The sequence below is a fragment of the Daucus carota genome, chromosome 5, assembly GCF_001625215.2.
Source record: "Daucus carota subsp. sativus chromosome 5, DH1 v3.0, whole genome shotgun sequence".
NCBI classification, from domain to species: domain Eukaryota; kingdom Viridiplantae; phylum Streptophyta; class Magnoliopsida; order Apiales; family Apiaceae; genus Daucus; species Daucus carota.
The window spans coordinates 31,903,642-31,923,476 of record NC_030385.2 but is presented as its reverse complement, the minus strand read 5'-3'; the positions used below and the strand labels follow the sequence as shown (position 1 = coordinate 31,923,476).

Here is a 19,835-nt window from a genome sequence, read left to right as displayed (position 1 = left end):
TGAAAATCACTGTCAAAAATCGAAAATCACCACATCATCACATCTACAGACCACCACCACCATCTACAACCCCCAAATCTGAAAAATCACCAACTACAGAGCAAAATCAACACTGAAAAACAAAAATCACCACTGCAAAAAAAATAATCACCGCATCATTTCCGAAAAATCGTTTCCCAGCCACCTTACAAAACATTGTATTAAACCAATACCACCACTGCCACACTAATACTACCACCAACAAAACCATCTCCAGATCTGCGTCGACGTTAGTACGGTCGATTCAATCGAAAAGTATTGAAATCGGAGGTGAAGAACTAGCGGGACAAGGACATGGCTGTTGGAGGGGGGCATCAGCTACGTTATCGTCGGCCGAAATATAACAAGAGGCTACAGCAGACGCCGTTGGAGAAACACTGGGACGAGCGGTAGTCACTGGAAGGTGGAGAGGGACTACGGCGGCGCCGATATCGTGTTGCAGCGGGAAGGCGGAGATTGCGTTATGAACAGAGCAAGGGCGTGTGTATTGATTTTGGGTGTAAGTAACTAAGGTTAGGGATCAATGGTGGAGAGAGATGGTGGTACAATATAGGGATGTCGGCGAGTAGTGGGTGGGTGGATGGGTGAAAGCAAGATGAAAAAACAAAACTGGCAGGTAAATGAAGACGAGGGATTTTGGAGAGATAAAAGCCTTGGATTAAAAGCTTTTATATAAAATGGAGGGCTGAGATTAGATCTCATATCTCATATTATTTGGGGTTCTCATGTGAGCACCACCCTATATATATATATATACTTTTACCAATTTTAATTGATCAAGACCTTTCTTCTAAATTTGATTTAAATGATCGATAGTTACAACTTACTGAATCATAAAATAGCGATCAAATTTTGTATGTTTAATCTTAATAATATAATTATAGGGCATGTTTGGGATGGAGAGGTGAAAGTTTCTTCTGACTTCTGCTTTCTTTGATCTGTTTGTGTAAAAAAGCAAAAGCATTTTTAAGAAACTGAGAATGCTAGCTTCTGTCTCACAGCTTCTGCTTCTTTTCCAAACACTTTATTAACTTATTTACTTCTCATTTCTGCTCCACTTCGTTAATTTAAACTAGAAGTCACTTCTTTTAAGATAACCCAAACGGCCTCATAATACATCATGTTACAAATCATCGATCAAAATTTTGTGTGTTTAATTTTAATGATATATTGTAGTATAAATAAGATTTCCAATTTTAGCTGGCCTTGCCTATCCCATAACTTTTATGTCGTGGAATTTTGAAGAAGCAATGCTCACTAACGAGCGTTTGGTTTATGAAGATATTTATACTTCTGTTCACTCTTGTCCAGGTCCTTCCAGCTTGCATCCTTTTCGCTAGTCCTTATTTTTCATATACTATGATATGAATATATCACACTAATTCCTTATGTATGGATGATGAGATTCCATTGATACAAAACCAATTTTAATAGATTTATTGGAGGGTCTCATTGGCGTGCATTCAGTAAAAATTGAATCTACAAATTCGCCAATTATGAGTTGGACAGTATAATCATTAAGCATGGATGAGCCATACGTAAGATATGAGGAAGTTAATGGAAAAAGAAAGCATAATCCTTAGGTCAGGATCAAAGGAGTCAGAGAGGAAATGCCATACAAAGAAGATGGCGAGCTAGAATTATCGTATAGAAGGCTAAACTCTGTTATGGACCTTCCCCTTTCAAGAGATGGATTAAGAGCAAGTTATTATTGATTCGATGAGGACAGACAAACAGAGAAAAAAAATAGTAGCAATAGATACGATTATGAACCAACAAGACCAAAAAATAATACTCCCCCGTCCCAAAATAGTTGTCACGTTTCTATTTTTGTTGGTTAAATTGATTAAGTTTTGATCAAAAATTATAAGTCAATCACTCATTATTTTAAAAAACTAAAAATTACATCTTAAAGAGTTAAAGTAGATTAAAAGTTATTTTTGGTAACATATTTTTTTTATTTTGTCAATTGATAAAATATTAATAAATTTCAGTCAAACTTTAGTCAATTTGACCGGCATAAAACCAAATGTGACAACTATTTTGGGACGGAGGAAGTATATGTTTATGTAGCTATTGGACAAAAGCATCTTTTGTGACTCAAATAGTGACTAATTTTCAGAAAAGGGGAGCGATGGAATACACTATTGTGGCAGCGTGTTCTACCACGCTCTTGGGACTCTTCTTAAAATGCAGTGTGTTCATTTAACATGCAAACCATGTGAAACTCCAGGTTATTGTGTTTGAGACTCTTTTCAAATGCCTTCGGTGAGAAGTTTTTGACAACATTAACAACTTATTTGCTATATTATAGATATGATTTATGCATGTACGAATCTCCTGAGCAAACGCACTCTCTATATTCATAGATCCCTGAGTTATTTAGAAGATCAACCAATCCAATGGAGGACACAGTGTGGAAAAATTATGCTCAAACTACATTGTCATTATCTTTATCTGTATCCAAACCTCAAATGAAAACATTGCTAGAACATTCCCATGCGAGGCACGGGCTATAAAGCTAGTTTTGAATCATCCCGAGAACAGTTGATTGAATCAAGAGTAATAAGACTAGTTATTTTTAAAGCTCGGTGATAAGACAATGGACTTTTTCAAGTTCTAAATTGAAAGATACATATCATTCAAGAACCAAAACAATTCGAAGAAGCTATTTTATAACGACAAGGGGAATCACAATTTTAAAGGAGTTTTTGACATGTAAGCCCAGACAAGCGGGCACTAAAGGAGAATGTTAGGTGAGCTCTCAGTTTCTGCAATGTATTAATAATTGCAAGTTACACTATTACAGACAATAAAAGGACAACACATCTTCATATGCCTATAACATAGGTTTAATGTTCTGATATTATGTGCAAACCAAATCACATTCTGTTTGTTGCTTACCAGATGCAAGGAAAACTTATCTCTTGGTATAGGTGTTCACTCCGACCACTCTATCCTTCAACTATAGGGTTCTTCACTATGCCGCGCATACTTACTACTAAATAAGTAATAACAGCGTAACTGCTGTTGGGAGTCTCATTAACTATTTCTGTTTTCGACTTGCCTTTTCCCTCCTTGAAGTACGCCTGTTGGAGAACATTGACTATCTGTAAGCAAAAGACAGTTTTGTATGTAAGAAAATCATTATGCTTAACCTGACCCAACAAACAAGTATTGGGAACACCCCCAAAATATATAAGGAAAATATATCATACGGTAGACTTGGCAATAACCCGGAAAAGTAGATAGTATATTATATGCTTCTTTAAATATAATGTACATACTTCCAAGCATCAAAAACTGCACGAACTCGTTCAAAGATCTCATCTTCTGTTCCAGTACCATCAATCTGCACAAAAGCCCCATACAAAAATCTAGGTCAAATTTCTAAAAAAAACTCAGTAACCAGAAGAGACCACAAGTCCATAACCTAGATACATGCATGGGAACTTATAAATTAACATTAACATAATGTATACCTAATACAAAGTAACAGACACAATACTTTATAAAAATTGGCAACATAATACCTTGTAAAGTACTCCTTTGTTGGAATAGTGATTTATAACAGGAAGGTTCAAAGATCTAAATGCCTTGAGGCGTTCCTTAACCGTATCTATATTATCATCAACACGCCCCTGTACAAAATAAAAGCACCTCTTTACCCCTCCCTCAAATAACTAAAAAGCAGCACAAAAGTTTTTGTTGATTGTTGTTTTCATATAGTAAAATTAAAAAAAAATAAAAAAAAATCACCTCATTACGGCTTAGCACTCGTTTCACCATCACTTCTTCAGGGCAATCAAAGAAAAGCACAATATTTGGTTCTGCTCCGATCTGCACCTAACATTCTTATAGTTATCATTTTGGAACAGAAGTATATTGATGAAAAGACCTTAAATTATTTGCTCGTATATAGGTAAGGCAGAATACAGATAATTAGTTTGCATAAATCATAAAAAACTCACAATACGTTCATAGGCAATACGATTCTCCTCAGTTCTTGGAAATCCATCAATAAGGAATTTATCATTTTCAGCTGATTCTATTGCTTTTCGAATTAGTTTGATTGTCACTTCTGATGGAACGATTTTTCCTTTTGCGATTGTGTCAAGAATCATGGCGCTGAAATCATATCAATGAATCAGTGCACTACTTCACAAAATGACGTGTACAGAGGACGACACTTTTAGCTGGAAAAAGAACTTGACTCTACCCGTTTTCACTATTCATAGTTATTTCTTTTCTTAACAAATCACCAGCGCTTAGATGGGTGAATCCGTAGGTCTCAACAATCCTAGAACACTGTGTACCTTTCCCACTACCTGGGCCTCCTGAAAGTACAAATCTTAAGCTTTAGCAATATCACTTCGCATGATCTATTGTAGCATCGCTATGCAAGAAGTGTACAAATGTCTTATATGTTAAAACAATAAAGGGAGTGCAGATTACTTTTCCACGAGTTTCTAAACAGCTTGAAAAAAGCAACAATGTACCCAAAAAAAAAAAAGGAAAAAAAGTAGGAGAATAAGAATAAAAGAGACAGAACAGAACTACACTTTTGACGGGAATGAAAAATTAAGCAACTTTTTTCAGTGAAGATAATTACCCAACACAAAGGTGATAAATGGACTTCTCTCTTTTGAGAAGATTCCACCTCCCGACTGCATTTTAAGAAAGTAAAATATATCAGAAAAAATATAACATCCGGAACATTTTACACAAAGTGGATCACTATATTTAATAATATCCATTTTGATAGGACAGATAAAAAGAAGTTGAACTTTAAAGGTGAACTAATATTGAAGTGTGGATGTATAGACAGCATTAACTAGATAGCCAAGATGTCATCAGTATTTTTCCAATGTAGATAGTGAAACAATAATATAACTGTATTGAGAAAAAAACTGTAAAAACTACATAAAGGCCTAAACAATGGAATACAAATATAGAATATTGAATGAGATCTGTGAAAACAAAAATTCTGCTAGTTCAACGACAAATCAGGGAAGTTTCTAAACCTTTTTTGATACTTCCGTGCTAAGTGTTTCCCAGATCTTCGGTCCATAGCTCGTCTGAAATTGGAAAATAATTGTTGAAGGAAAACAATCAAAAGTTGTATGCTAACCAGTAGTAGAACTCGACATCAATTTTAATTTGTTAATTATTGAAACAAAGACATATTTATTAGATTACAGAGTCTGCCAAGATCTTAAAGTGTTAAAAGAGGCTAATAAATGGATTCTACAAATCCCCCACTCGCACGAGTGAACTGCCATAACAATATCTTTACAGGACTTAAATTTCCCGATACTTCTCCTAAAAACATTCGGATACCATGTTCAAGTGACCAAAATTTGTAGGTTTTAGTAAAAGGCATTGAATGAATCTTGTAGTTTTAGCAATTTACGCAGAGCGTAATCAATAACTGGACACACAAAATTCAAATAAGATACTCACTAGTCACTATAGAGTATAGACCCTATGTCCATTTGTTCCTCAGACTGCATGATTTACTCTATAAAAAAACTATGTAAATCTGATTGTTCAGGTATGCCTTTTCAATCTACTTCATTATTAGAGATCAATAGACAAAAAATAGGTAATATTAATATTAACACTATATAATGTAAAACAGTTCTACTAATACAGCATTGCACCAAGAGGTAATTAAAATGATTCAATTTCAACATTTCTATACACGAGACTAACACTAGTGTACTACTAGATCAGGATCCACAATAGCACAACGACGCATATAAACACGCTATCATCCCCAACAAATCCTTATTGATTCATTACAAACAAAGAGTTGCTGCAACAATAGCATAAAACTGTAACAGGTTCGAACATATTTTGTAAGTTGGCTACGTTGTTGACAGAAGTGGGACCTCTTGCTACTGGAAGTTTAAAATAAAGCCCATTTAACAAAAGTCTGGCTATATATATGTTGTAGGGAGCCAAGAGAAGGGCATCGAAGAAACCAGCTATCTTTTTCCTCCTGTTTGAATTCAGTATTTTTCATTCAGTTATTTCGATTCCAGTTCTCTTGTCCTTTTAACTTTGTCCATGTACCTTTAATTTCAGTTTATCTGTTTTTATATCATCCATTTCAGTCTTTCTAAATATGAATCCTCCAAGTTACCCTATGTTTGATTATAATTCTTATTTCGAGAGTCTTTCGGATGTTAAGGTTGATATTTAACCAGCAAAAAAAAAAAATCACCACAACTTGTTCAAAAAATTTAGTCACAATCATCGCTAAAAACAAGTCAATAGCACCGCTCTCACAATCATGACTACAAACAAGTTATTTTCCACAAAATTCAGTGATAATCATAAGCTGCAAAACACAGTAAACAGCACTGACCTTTTCACTACATTCAGCGACGATCACGGCATAAAACAGATAAATAGCAACTAGTTAACAGATAGGTGGCGCGAAGAAAACAAATAATAAAAATGATGATGATGAGGAGATCTCATACCGGAGTAAGTTGAGGAGATGATTTGGGGGAAGAAAGCAGATGAGACAACGAAGTGACTCGTCTCCACATCGCTAAGATCTACTCAGCTCTTCTGCTTTGTTTTTACAATGCGAGTTGCGAGAGTGAGATTTGTTTTACCTCAGCTACGCGATTTGTCAAACACCTTGTGCTCGTTGTAGATATCACAGGTCTGGAAAATGCCTATGGAATTAATCAAACCTTTTAAGGGTAGATTTTTGCATTTCTACGCTGAACGTGGCATACAAAATTACTAACAGCCAGCGTCGTTGTCCCACATCACTCAGATGCATTTACCGGATATTACCGTCTTCATTTTTACAAGATTTATTTTGTTTTGTTTTCACGGCCAAAGTCCCTTTCGGACTCGGTGGGTATCCTGTTTCATGAAGGTCACGTAGATGAGATGGAACAAAGGAGAATGAAATTAAAAATTATATAAAAAAATTATTGGCTTTAGAATTTTTAGTATCTCTATTTTTACTATTTATTATGATTTTGCAATAGAATTGCGCATGTAAAAAATATTGTTTTTGTTTATTATATGTTGAAATTATTTAAAATTCAAGGTTCTACCTTCATGATTCTAAGATTCTATTTTAAGGATCGACTATCTCTTGAGCTCGATCGTCTAGTGTTTGATTATAGAATATTTTTATAACTTTCGTTCCTTTAGTCATTATATTATTTTAACTAGAAATTTCAACTCATATATAAATATGTATTTGTTTTTGGGCTTTTTTTATTCATAACCAAGTTTTCAATCTTATTTTCAAAAATACTACCTTCTCCAATCTTATTTTCAAAAATACTACCTTCTCTAAAATATTTTCAAAAATATTATGGTTGCATATTCAACCATATATGCAATTACAAATCCTGATTTCAAGTTCCAGTTTTCAAATGTCATTTTCGACCTCATCTTTGGAATCGATATATAATATATAATATTGTTATAAATGAAGCAGAGTGATTGTCAAAGTTACCAGAAGAATGCAATTATCAATACACGTAATTTGAAAACTGTAGCCTACTTTCTATTTTCGATACACGGTTACCAGCTTGTATTCATATTATGCAAGTTAAGTAATTTTCAGCTATAAATAGAGCATGTACAAATGAGTTGAAGGTATAAGCAATAACATATCTCTCCTGTCTTTCTCACCTTCTCATCGACGCATATTTCTCTTACTCGCTTGATATTATATTTAGTTTATTACTTTAGATTTATAACACGTTATCAGCACGAATCTCTGCCCGAGTTTTATTTCGATAGAGGAGTACAAAATTTTATCCGAGTTTATTTCGATAAAGGAGTACAAGATTTTATCCGGGTTTTATTTCAACAAAGAAGGTACGCTCTAACTTATTTATTTTATTTTATAAATGTTATTATCAACACCCTTGTCATTATTATAGTTTTTTAAACTTGTTTATATTGTTGTTATATTATTATGTGACACATGATTAATTATTTTATTTACCAACATGTTATATTATTGTGTCGTATTTTAAATTCAGAATGGCGAATCTTGCAAAATTAGAGTTCGTTGCCTTGGATGTTTCTGGAAATAATTATCTGTCATGGGTCCTTGATGCGGAATTACACCTTAGTGCTAATGGCCTAAAAGATACTATTGACCCAGAAAAAATCTCAACTGTTGAACAAAATGCAAAAGCAATTATCTTTCTTAGGCATCACATCCATGAAGACCTAAAATCTGAATACCTCACTATCAAAAATCCACTCACCTTTTGGAATAATCTCAAGGATAGATTTGATCACCAGAAACTTGTTCACTTGCCATCTGCCCGATATGACTGGATTAATTTGAGGCTATAGGATTTCAAATCCGTAGCTGAATATAATTCTGCTCTTTTCAAGATAAGCTCAAAATTAATTTTATGTGGTGAAAATATTACTGATGCTGAAATGATTGAAAAAACCCTCTCAACTTTTCACCCCAACACTATGATCCTGGCTCAACAATATAGGGAGCGGAATTTTCGGAAATATGGCGAGTTGATATCTCTCCTTCTTGTGGCTGAAAAGAATAACGAGTTGCTACTGAAAAATCATCAGATACGTCCCACAGGCTCTGCCCAGTTACCTGAAGTACATAACACGTCATTCCTGAAGAATGAACGTGGGAAAGGGCATAGAGGAGGACGAGGTTATGGACGAAACCGTGGACGTGGAAATTTCCGTGGTCGGTTTCGCAATCAATATCATTCTGGCCATCTGAAGTGGCAACGTGATGGTTACAACAAGTGCCAACGTGAAGTGTCAAACAAAAGAAAGGCACCCCAAGAAGGAGAGAAACGAGACATATGTCATTGGTGTGGAACTGAGGGACACTGGCAACGTACTTGTCGCACACCCAAACATCTTGTTGATCTCTACGAGTCGTTCAAAAGGAATACTGGAAAGAGAGTGGAAACAAACTTTGCTAATTATAATCTAGTTAATGAACCAGTCAATAAGGCCTCAAATGAAAAAGATAGTGGTGCTAATCTTTATTATGGTTTAGACGACTAGGCTTCATATGTATTGTCTTACTTTACTTATTTCCTCTGTGTTTTATGTTTTTTCATTATGTACTCGTTTTATGTACTTGTTTTATATTGTTGTTATATGTACTCGGTGTGTTTTTAATAAAGATGTTTTTTTCATTTATATATGTGTATAGAGATGGAAGATATATGCATTGTTGACTGCGCAACCACACACACTATTTTACAGAGTTAGAAATACTTCTCACAGTTGACTAAAACCAACTCACATGTCTAGACGGTATCGGGTACATCAAATATAATAGAAGGTTTTGGGAAAGCTAGTTTTATTCTACCAAATAAGACAAACATACACATACAAGAGGCTCTATACTCTAGTAAGTCAACTAGAAACCTATTGAGTTTTAAAGATATTCGTCTTAATGGGTTTCACGTTGAAACTACTAATGAGAATGAAAAAGAATACCTTCTCATCACCGCAAACACCGTTGACAATAAAAACGTCCTAGAAACATTCCACTCGGTTTCTTCCGGATTATATGTTACGAGTATACGAGTTATTGAATCTCATAGTGTCAACATCCCCAAAGTCATAGACCCAAAACTACTTTCCCTTTGGCACGAAAGACTCGGTCATCCAGGAGTATCAATGATGCGTCGTATCGTTGAAAATTCTGTAGGACATCCTCTTAAAGCTCAAAAGATAATACCCCAAGATGAACTTCATTGTTCAGCATGTTCCTTAGGAAAACTAATTGTTCGACCATCCCCAGTTAAGTTTCAAACCGAGTCCCCGAAATTCTTAGAAAGAATTCAAGGTGACATTTGTGTTCCTATTCATCTATCTTCTGGCCCATTTAGGTACTTTATGGTTTTAATTGATGCGTCAACTAGATGGTCCCATGTATGTCTGCTTACAACCCGAAACACAGCCTTTGCCAAATTACTTGCCCAAATCATTAAACTACGAACTCAATTTCCTGATCATCCCATTAAATCAATCCGACTAGATAATGCTGTTGAATTTACATCTGCAACTTTTAATGATTATTGCATGTCAGTAGGAATCTCAGTCGAACACCCGGTAGCTCACGTACATACACAAAATGGTTTAGCAGAATCCTTAATTAAAAGACTTCAACTTATTGCCCGTCCCTTACTCCTAAGAGCAAAGTTACCTATATCTGTTTGGGGTCATGCAATACTTCATGCTGCAAATATAATTAAGATAAGACCTTCTGCTTACCACAAACAATCCCCTCAAGAATTAGTTCTTGGTCAAGTGCCTAATATCTCTCATTTAAAAGTATTTGGTTGTGTTGTATATGTTCCTATATCACCACCTCAAAGAACTAAAATGGGACCTCAAAGAAGAATTGGTATATATGTTGGTTTGATTCTCTGTCTATTATAAGGTATCTGGAACCATTGACTGGTGATGTATTTACTGCTCGGTATGCTGATTGTCATTTTGATGAATCTATGTTCCCTACATTAGGGGTAGATAAAATTTTGCATAAATTAAATTCAGAAATATCATGGAATGCCTCAGGATTAAATGCTATTGATCCACGTACTAAACAATGTGAATCTGAGGTTAAAAGAATTATACATATGCAAAATATTGCTAATCAAATGCCAGATGCTTTTAATATACCTGCTGTAAATGCTCCGGCCAGGAGTGAAATACCTGGCAATAAATCAATTTCAGAGGAATTGATTGGTGATTCAAAGCCACGCCAAAAGCGTGGTAGACCTATTGGTGCAAAAGATATTGTACCACGAAAACAGAAATTGATTGGAATTGCCCCAGAAGTGGCAAAAGTTTCAGAAAATACCCCAGAAGTGGTATTGCCTCCTGAAGAGATTCAAGCCCCTGAAGTGGCTGTAACAAAACCTCCTGAAGTGGAAATTGCCCCAAAAGTGGCACATGCCCCAGAAGTGGCAAATGCTTCCATAGAAGCAAAGGTACCTAAGAATTATGAGATCTCAATGAGTTATGTACATAACGGGAAATTATTGGATCGTGAGAGTACTGAAATTGATGACGTGTATGCTTTTTCCGTGGCATTTGATATTATTATGAACTCTGATCCTGAACCACAAAGTGTGGAAGAATGTCGACAAAGAGATGATTGGCCAAAATGGAAAATTGCAATTCAAGAAGAATTGCAATCATTGCGCAAAAGAAATGTATTTGGACCTGCAGTCCAAACACCAGCTGGTGTAGTCCCTGTTGGGAATAGATGGGTATTTGTACGAAAACGAAATGAGAGAAATGAAATTGTAAGATATAAAGCCCGGCTTGTAGCTCAGGGATTCTCTCAAAGACCTGGTTTTGATTACCAGGAAACATACTCTCCTGTGATGGATGGAGTTACCTTCCGTTTTCTAATAGGTATGGCTTGTATGGAAAAACTAGAAACACATTTGATGGACGTCGTGACAGCATACCTATATGGATCACTTGATAGTGATATTTATATGAAAATCCCTGAAGGATTAAATATAGAGGACACTAAGCCTCGATATTTATATTCAGTTAAATTACAACGATCATTGTATGGTTTGAAACAATCTGGTCGTATGTGGTACAACAGGCTTAGTGAATACTTATTGAATGATGGATATGTTAATAACCAAATATGTCCTTGTGTTTTCATTAAACGTTCGCTGACTGGTTTTGTTATTATCGCTGTATATGTGGATGATTTGAATATTGTTGGTACTTCTGAAGATATTGCTAATGCTACTAACTATTTGAAAAATGAGTTTGAAATGAAAGATCTTGGAAAGACAAGATTTTGTTTAGGTATACAGGTGGAGCACTTACCTTCAGGAATATCTGTTCATCAATCAAGCTACACTGAAAAGATTCTTGATCGGTTCCACATGGACAAAGCTCATCCACTAACCACACCAATGGTTGTTCGATCATTTGAGGTTGAAAAGGATCCTTTCCGTCCTAGAAAGAAAGATGAAGAGGCTCTTGGACCTGAGACTCCATATCTCAGTGCAATTGGCGCCCTCATGTATCTCGCAAACAACACACGACCGGATATTGCATTTGCAGTGAACCTATTGGCGAGATTTAGTTCTGACCCTACTAAAAGGCATTGGGATGGAATCAAACATATATTCAGATATCTTCGGGGTACAATTGATCTTGGGTTATTCTATCCAAGCAGTTCAAGTTCGCAACTAACTGGATATGCAGATGCTGGATACATGTCAGATCCTCACTTTGGACGATCACAGACTGGTTATTTGTTTACATATTGTGGTATTGCTATTTCTTGGAAGCCTACAAAACATACTATGGCTGCAACTTCATCAAACCACGCAGAGTTACTAGTGATTCATGAAGCAAGCAGAGAATGTATTTGGCTAAGGTCTGTCATCCAACATATTCGAGAATCATGTGGATTATCAAATGTTTCAGACAAACCTACAGTTTTATTCGAAGATAACTCGGCCTGCATCAAACAACTTAAGGAAGGATATATTAAAGGGGATCGAACAAAACACATATTGCCAAAATTCTTCTACACTCATGAACTTCAAGAAAATGGTGATATTGATGTACAACAAGTTCGTTCATGCGATAATCTGGCGGATATACTTACAAAATCACTACCGACATCAACATTTGAGAAGCTGAGAAATAATATGGGTATGCGGAGATTAAAAGGTTTACTACATCAAGATGTCAACATGTGAGACAATTTATTCAGGGGGAGGCTGTACTCTTTTTCCTTCGTCAAGGTTTTTATCCCATTGGGTTTTTCCTTGCAAGGTTTTAACGAGGCAGTCAATCTTTGTAATAATAACTCACATTGACAATCAAGGGGGAGTGTTATAAATGAAGCAGAGTGACTGTCAAAGTTACCAGAAGAATGCAATTACCAATACACGTAATTTGAAAACTGTAGCCTACTTTCTATTTTCGATACACGGTTACCAGCTTGTATTCATATTATGCAAGTTAAGTAATTTTCAGCTATAAATAAAGCATGTACAAATGAGTTGAAGGTATAAGCAATAACATATCTCTCATGTCTTTCTCACCTTCTCATCGACGCATATTTCTCTTACTCGCTTGATATTATATTTAGTTTATTACTTTAGATTTATAACAAATATAATATTATATAATATATTATATATATAATATATATAATATAATATATAATCGTCGCATCTTCCGACGATTCCTTATAAAGGATATCCAGTCCGTCAGAATAGAAGTTAAAGAGGGTATTTATGCTCGTCGTGTCCTTTATATGGATATCAGAGGCCAGGGGGCCATTCCTTTAACTCGTACTGATGAGAATGTTACTCCACGGAAAATCGAACAAAAAGCTGCTGAATTGGCCTATTTCTTGCGTGTACCGATTGAAGTATTTTAAGAAATGAGCTGAGATAATGAATGCTTTCTCAGCAGGAAATAAAAACAAAAGAATACCTCTTTTTTTCTGTACCATGAAGTTTCTTCATAACGCTCATTCTAGTCAAAGAAGACGTATACGTAACGTAAGAACCACAAAACAAAACTCTTTTTGTGGTCTTTTATGTGTATGGAAATATACACAACTTAATTCAATATAAAATATATTCAATATATTATATATATATCGATTTCAAAGATGAGGTCGAAAATGACATTTGAAAACTGGAACTTGAAACCAGGATTTGTAGTTGCATATATGGTTGCATATGCAACCACCGTATTTTTGGAAAATATTTTCAAAAAGATAGTATATTTGAAAAATTTTAGAGAAGATGATATTTTTGAAAATAAGATTGGAGAAGGTAGCATTTTTGAAAATAAGATTGGAAAAACAGTATACAAGGTAATTCCTCTTGTTTTTAAGATATATCTTTGTTTTCATGAAAGTAAAGAAAAACGACCAAGTTCTTCATTTAACATCGGTGAATCAATACAATTGACAATAAAATAGAAAATTTAAGTTGAAATATATTAATATAGCTTATTATTGACGATGAATAATATGAAAATAATAAGGATTGAGATTGACTATTTTTTTTATCAATATCCAAATTAGTGATATTTTGTAGTCTTCACGTCCTTTACATCATCAATGTTTTAACTCGACCGATATAACGCTCCAAGTATTCGATATATTCTGATTAACCCTCATACCGAGATGAAATTAAAAAATGATATTTAATGAAGGAGAAATTAAAAAAAATGATATTTAACGAAGGATAAACTTGACAATTACTATTGAAGATAAAGTTTGCTCGTTCTCATTACCCCTGAATGATTGAATCGACTGAATTAAAACATTAAAACAATATAGATACAAGCTTTCAAATACGACGGTTAAGAGGGCATTTAGCCTATTTTATAATGTCAAGAGTATTACTTTGTTAATGTTTTATCTTTTTTTGTCGGGATTTCTTTGTTAATATTGGAATGATATGAATTTTCATTATACAGAAAACAAATAAATCACATATTTGTTGTGTGAAGTATCCAAACAAATTTTTAACAGCTGACACCCTCGTTGGTCGTCACCAATCTGGCCTTCCAAGTATAGAACCCAAGTCCCAACTGAGAGCAAGCGCATTTTTAGTCCCCAGCAACTGCTCTGTGATTACATCAGCACACGCACAGAAACCAATGTCATGCCTAGTCCGCCGTGCCGTTCTAAATCTCCGGTCAAACTTCACCGGAAATCGTCACCTCTGGACTTCCGGCTCTAACGCCACCGGACTCTATGGCTTACACCGATTGAAGTTTCCCCAAGAGAAGCCAGTGTCTTGCCTAGTCCGCCGCGCCGTTTTAAATCTCCGATTAAACTTCACCGGAACTCGTCACCTCTCGACTTCCGGTTCTGACGCCGCTGGACTGTATGGCTTTCACCGATTGAAGTCTTCTCAAGGCTTTCAACGTCTCGTCGATGATGCTGTCAAAAGGTATACAAATTACCCTCACTGTATCAGTGTAATTGCTCTCGAAATCACTTGTCCTTAACCCTTTGAAACTGATTTGGTGTCCTAAACTCCAGCCACTAGTATATAATCACAGATGTCATCTTATTAATTTTTTCCTGTATTTAATAATATATTTAGAGAAAAGGTCCCAAAAGTTGCTACTTATAAATTGGCTTCAATGTCTTTTTTGGAAAAATGACCCCAAATGTCACTTCAAAACATCACCTGAAGTTGCGTTTGATTTTTTGAGGAAAACACGGCTTGAAGTTGCGTATTCAGCTGAAACCACAACTTAAAGTTGTGTTTTTGTCCGATATTGAAAACACGACATGAAGTTGCGTTCTGAAGTGACATTTTGGGCCATTTTTTCAGAAAGTGACAATAGAGACCTTTTTCAGCTAAATAGTGACATGCCGACACTTTATAATCAGACCTCGTCAAATTTATTAGTAGAAACAAGGTAATAAGATGTACGGGCAACAATGTGCAACAACAATGCCAAACTGTGCCGTATAAACCATAATTGTAGGGGGGTCGGAATTGCAGGAACTATAATTAAAAAGAAAAAAAAAATCCTGGCCCTTAAAACAGACTTGGGCAGAATTATATTCTCTAACAAGCAGAAATTTATACTTATCAACAACAAATATCAGAAGTATATGTACTGGTCCATTACACCTTCCTGTCCAGCCTATTATTCAATTGTACTTGGTTTGTGCACTTGGGCTATTAACATGAATCTTTGATTTGTAACCTGTTGACTTCTGTGCTATTAAATTTAAACGAAAAATTATCAAAATTAGAAAGATACTTTAGTTGAATCAAATTAGAAGTATATGCTTTTAAGTTTTAAGTTCGTTGCTAACAATATAAATTACAAATATTTGTGAATGATGCGAGAATTTAAACTTAATCGAGTCAATTATATTTCATTATTAATATTAAATCAAAAATATAGTATTACTGCTATTTTAAGATCTAATACCAGTATGTATGTATCCTTGGAGAAAAAACATTATATATATATTGAAATATTAGTTTATTAAGATTCATTTTAAAACCAAAATAAGATAGATAGAAATAAAGCTCGAATTTTAGAATTAAAGTTCAGCCGATATATTAAAACTATATGTTCATACTTATCATTTCTTAAATTTTATGCACATCTCAACTAGATTTTGATTATATAGCTAAAATTGATTTTTTTTTTTGTATAATTTTATGAATAAAAATACATATACCATATTTTAATTTTAAAAAATTATGAAATATTAATTTTACTTCATACTTGAAACAAGCGAGTCAAAGTTTTGATCTTTTCGTTGGATAGATGTCTCGCAACCGATCACTATTTTAGTTATAAACAGTTTTAACCAACCTCGCCTCCATCCCCGAACAACAAGAGTTTCGTTGCAATTTCTTTTGATTCTAAGTACCACTTACAGAAGGACAAAACAATTTATGTTAAAACATTTCTCTTTACACTAATTTACTACATGTACAATGTAGTACTACTTAACTTAATACTGTTTAGCCTCATTCTAGTGCTAAACTATTAAGAGCATCTCCAACCATAAAAGGCCCTTAGAAAAAAATTGAGTTGACATACCAAATATAAAAAATATAGCCAACCTCCTGAAAAAATTACACTCCAACCACTTTGATCTGTTGTCTATAATTTTAGCCAAGCTCCTATGGATGGCTAAATTTGTCGAACCTCTACAGGCCTGTAAGAAATCTGTAGGAAGATTGCCCATCATTTATTACTATATGAAACTGATATATTCTATTTTAACAATCTAAAATATTAATAACATACTATTTTTAGATTATAGCCAACCAATATTATCGATACCATTGACGCACAATGTCTTACAGGTTCAGCAAATTTCACATAATGTCTTACAAGTCCAATTTAGCCGACAATTATAGCCAACCCCATTGGAGATGCTCTAACTATATTTTTTTAAATTATATAATGTAACATTTATTTGCATTTCTTCTTTACGTTTAGTTAACTCGTGATTAGCCTATGTTCGTCTTCAACGGCTACAGGAGAAATGTATGAATTATGTGTATGATCTATAGATATTGCCTGAAAAGTAGATCATGAGAGTTTAATTTGTTGCAAGTTTGATTGAAGGCCTAGAAGTGATGGAAAGCAATGCTAAATATTTTCTTGAATCGTGTGCCTATTTTATAGTGTGTATGTTGTTATTGCCGTTTTAATATATTATGCTCTGTTTTGTTAGAAAGAATGGAATGAGGTAGTTATGAAATTATAAACAAAGCTAAATGCTAAATAGAAGGATGTAAGAGGGGTAGTTGATGAATTAGGAGAGTGCGAGTTTCTGTAACAAGGGACTGTGAATGACTGCATAGGAAGTAGAAATGAATATGATCATTCATGGCTGAGTTGGTAATATTGACCTCTAGTTTAATATTTCATGACTGGTTAGGAGGAAGGTATGGAAATTATAAACATTTATCCATATACAAATTTCATTTCATTCTCACCGGATTTAGTTTAACTAACGCTGTGTTCCAGAGTTCTTGTTATAATAGAAAAGAAAAAGAAAGAGAGATATTCAGTTTCTCTTGCGTGTTCGGTGGTATACTGAGAAAGAAAGGAAAAGAAATCTCTTGTATATTTGTCCAACAAAATTTCTCCCACTTATGAGAAGATAGGAGAAAAAAGAAAATAACCAATTTTCCATTCTTTTCTTTTTTAAACTCGTGAACACATCGTAAGTGATTCGTGGAGCAAGTAATAGTGTCCTAGTAGCTTCCTTATAAATTTTGGTATTGAAAAAGGAACAGTAGTGATATAGGAAAATATTTTGTATATCAACTCCAACAATAATCCTTATACTTTGTTTATTGTTATTACTACTGTCTACTGCTAATTATTTATTACTATTACTATTATTGTTGTTATTATTATTGTAATCATAAATTTATTGGAGAGAGAAAAGAAGTGTAGAAAAGCTGGGAAATGATTATTATGTTGATATATATGAAATGAGGGATGGACCACGGTTCCTCAAAAATAAGAAACGGTCAAAAGTTCTTTGTGTTGGTGTTTAAGGGAACCACTAAGACACTATTGTAGCATTATTTTATGCTACATTCTTTGTAACTTAAGAACTCATACATGGAAGTTGTTATACTTGCTTGCATGTGACACTGAATTTCGATATGTTGTATGTTTTTATGATGATGTTAAAAGGTTGACATGGTACATTTAGCATCAACAACATCATCAAACTATCTGCAATGTTCTGTTCCTCTTCTTTGTAGTTTTTAGCTCAACTTTTTGCGTGTCACTTTTTCGTTTAAAATTTCATTCTCATGGTAGTGGATCATCTTAGTAACGAAGTTATGTATATGTGTCTAGTTCAGTCTTTTCCCGTCCACGTATCAAAGCAAGTCTTGGAAGTTGTTATGCTTTTGAATGAATCAATACAGAATATGTATTTCGAAATGCATTATTCTTGTTCGTGGAATATATAGTATGCATATCTTTTTATTTGCTCAAGTATTGATACGAGGTAACATGACCTATACTTAACATTTTTGACCGAATACATACATTTTTTCTATATGTTTTGTGTTGCAACCTTCGTAGACTTGAGAACTACGTGATAATCTACCGAAGTAATCATCTAATTGCGCAATTTCTCCAAGTAGTTTCTTTGGTTATTTTCACTTTTAGGGATTATTAATTTTTTTCCCCTTTGAGAAGATAATCCTCACTATACTTTTTCAGCAATGTAATACTCCTAGCTAACTCGTCCTATAAACTTAAGTGCATACCTATGGATGAAATACGTAACAATAAATCTGAAAATCTGACATGTTAATTGATAAATATAGTTCACTTTTATATAATGAATATGTACATCAAACATTTTTATTAAAATTGATACATTACTCTTGTATATTTGTTAGGAAAACAACGTGGTCAGTTAATAGCAGTATGGACAGTAGCAGATTCAACTCTTCTCCTGGAAATAGCAGCAGTGGTCCATCTCGGCTTGTAAAGATCATTAAAGATTTTCAAATAAAGTTGTTTGCAAGATTTGAAGAAATTAAGAATGAATTTCCAATGAAGTTGCTGTTATTCTTGGTAGGATTTTATTGCGCAACAGGTTTTGCAACTGTCATCGGACAAACGGGTGATTGGGATGTTTTAGCTGCCGGTCTAGCAGTGATTGTGGTTGAGGGAATTGGGGCTCTTATGTATAACAATTCTTTTCCTTTACTTAGAAAGATTAAGAATTTTGTTTCCATGTTTAATTTTTGGAAGGCAGGGGTTACTATGGGTCTTTTCTTGGATGCATTTAAGTATAAAATAGATGACATTTTTGTCTTACCTGTTGCTCCTATCAATTTTGATATAGATGTGTTTCGTATGTTTTTATGACATATTTTATTCCAGAAGTCGGTTTATATACCTTATTTTTCTGTTGAGCTCTGGATGGCTGAATTTTTTAGTTTCTTCAGGATAGAGCACATCGATACAGATTAAATGGTACTTCAGAGGGATATTGCTGTCTTGTTGATGTAAATGAATATAATTTTTTTTATTAAATACATGGCTTCTCGAAATTCGCATTAATGTTCATAATTCTGGAGATCAAAATTTATTTTAGTTTGAAACATATTCGATCAGGTAGAACAAAACGAAAATGATATTTGTTATACGAATTCAATCTTATATTTAAATGAGTTAGGTCGAACCGATCATTTAACTTAGCGAGTTAGAATATTCTAACAGACCTGACTCGTATAATAAACGAGTGGAGTCAA

The 19,835-nt window shown here is 34.2% G+C and overlaps 3 protein-coding genes across 5 annotated transcripts; 2 read left to right on the top strand and 1 right to left on the bottom strand.

Annotated features, from left to right (window-relative positions):
- Positions 1–2,695: 2,695 nt before the first annotated feature.
- Positions 2,696–6,984, bottom strand: LOC108220395 (probable UMP-CMP kinase 2). Of its 3 annotated transcripts, none has more exons than XM_017394151.2 (9): positions 6,531–6,984; positions 5,064–5,117; positions 4,652–4,706; positions 4,259–4,376; positions 4,011–4,167; positions 3,799–3,879; positions 3,573–3,680; positions 3,327–3,391; positions 2,696–3,149 (listed from the first exon to the last, which is right to left on the bottom strand). In XM_017394151.2, the coding sequence occupies exons 1-9, from the start codon at positions 6,597–6,599 to the stop codon at positions 3,146–3,148; spliced, it is 711 nt and encodes a 236-aa protein (XP_017249640.1). In that variant the 5' UTR covers positions 6,600–6,984; the 3' UTR covers positions 2,696–3,145. The 3 variants fall into 3 exon arrangements, with proteins under 3 accessions (XP_017249640.1, XP_017249639.1, XP_063950826.1); XM_017394150.2 differs by having other exon boundaries at positions 3,799–3,885; positions 6,531–6,818; XM_064094756.1 differs by lacking the exon at positions 5,064–5,117 and having other exon boundaries at positions 3,009–3,149; positions 3,799–3,885; positions 6,531–6,739.
- A 1,497-nt stretch (positions 6,985–8,481) lies between these two features.
- On the top strand, positions 8,482–9,087 carry LOC108221583 (uncharacterized). The gene has a single exon (XM_017395450.1). It carries the CDS (start codon positions 8,482–8,484, stop codon positions 9,085–9,087), a length of 606 nt encoding a protein of 201 aa, XP_017250939.1.
- Positions 9,088–14,573: 5,486 nt separating this feature from the next.
- On the top strand, positions 14,574–19,496 carry LOC108220688 (uncharacterized). The gene is made up of 2 exons (XM_017394525.2): positions 14,574–15,005; positions 18,975–19,496. The coding sequence occupies exons 1-2, from the start codon at positions 14,710–14,712 to the stop codon at positions 19,447–19,449; spliced, it is 771 nt and encodes a 256-aa protein (XP_017250014.1). The 5' UTR covers positions 14,574–14,709; the 3' UTR covers positions 19,450–19,496.
- The last annotated feature ends 339 nt before the right edge of the window (positions 19,497–19,835 follow it).

Excerpts from the sequence above, each read along its gene's own strand:
- LOC108220395 (XM_017394150.2), bottom strand. The coding sequence starts at position 6,599 with ATGTGGAGACGAGTCACTTCGTTGTCTCATCTGCTTTCTTCCCCCAAA. Across the intron at positions 5,118-6,530 it reads CATCTCCTCAACTTACTCCG|ACGAGCTATGGACCGAAGAT; the intron begins GTATGAGATCTC and ends TTCCAATTTCAG. Across the intron at positions 3,681-3,798 it reads GAGTGCTAAGCCGTAATGAG|GGGCGTGTTGATGATAATAT; the intron begins GTGATTTTTTTT and ends TATTTTGTACAG.
- LOC108221583 (XM_017395450.1), top strand. The coding sequence starts at position 8,482 with ATGATTGAAAAAACCCTCTCAACTTTTCACCCCAACACTATGATCCTG.
- LOC108220688 (XM_017394525.2), top strand. The coding sequence starts at position 14,710 with ATGTCATGCCTAGTCCGCCGTGCCGTTCTAAATCTCCGGTCAAACTTC. Across the intron at positions 15,006-18,974 it reads GTCGATGATGCTGTCAAAAG|GAAAACAACGTGGTCAGTTA; the intron begins GTATACAAATTA and ends TATATTTGTTAG.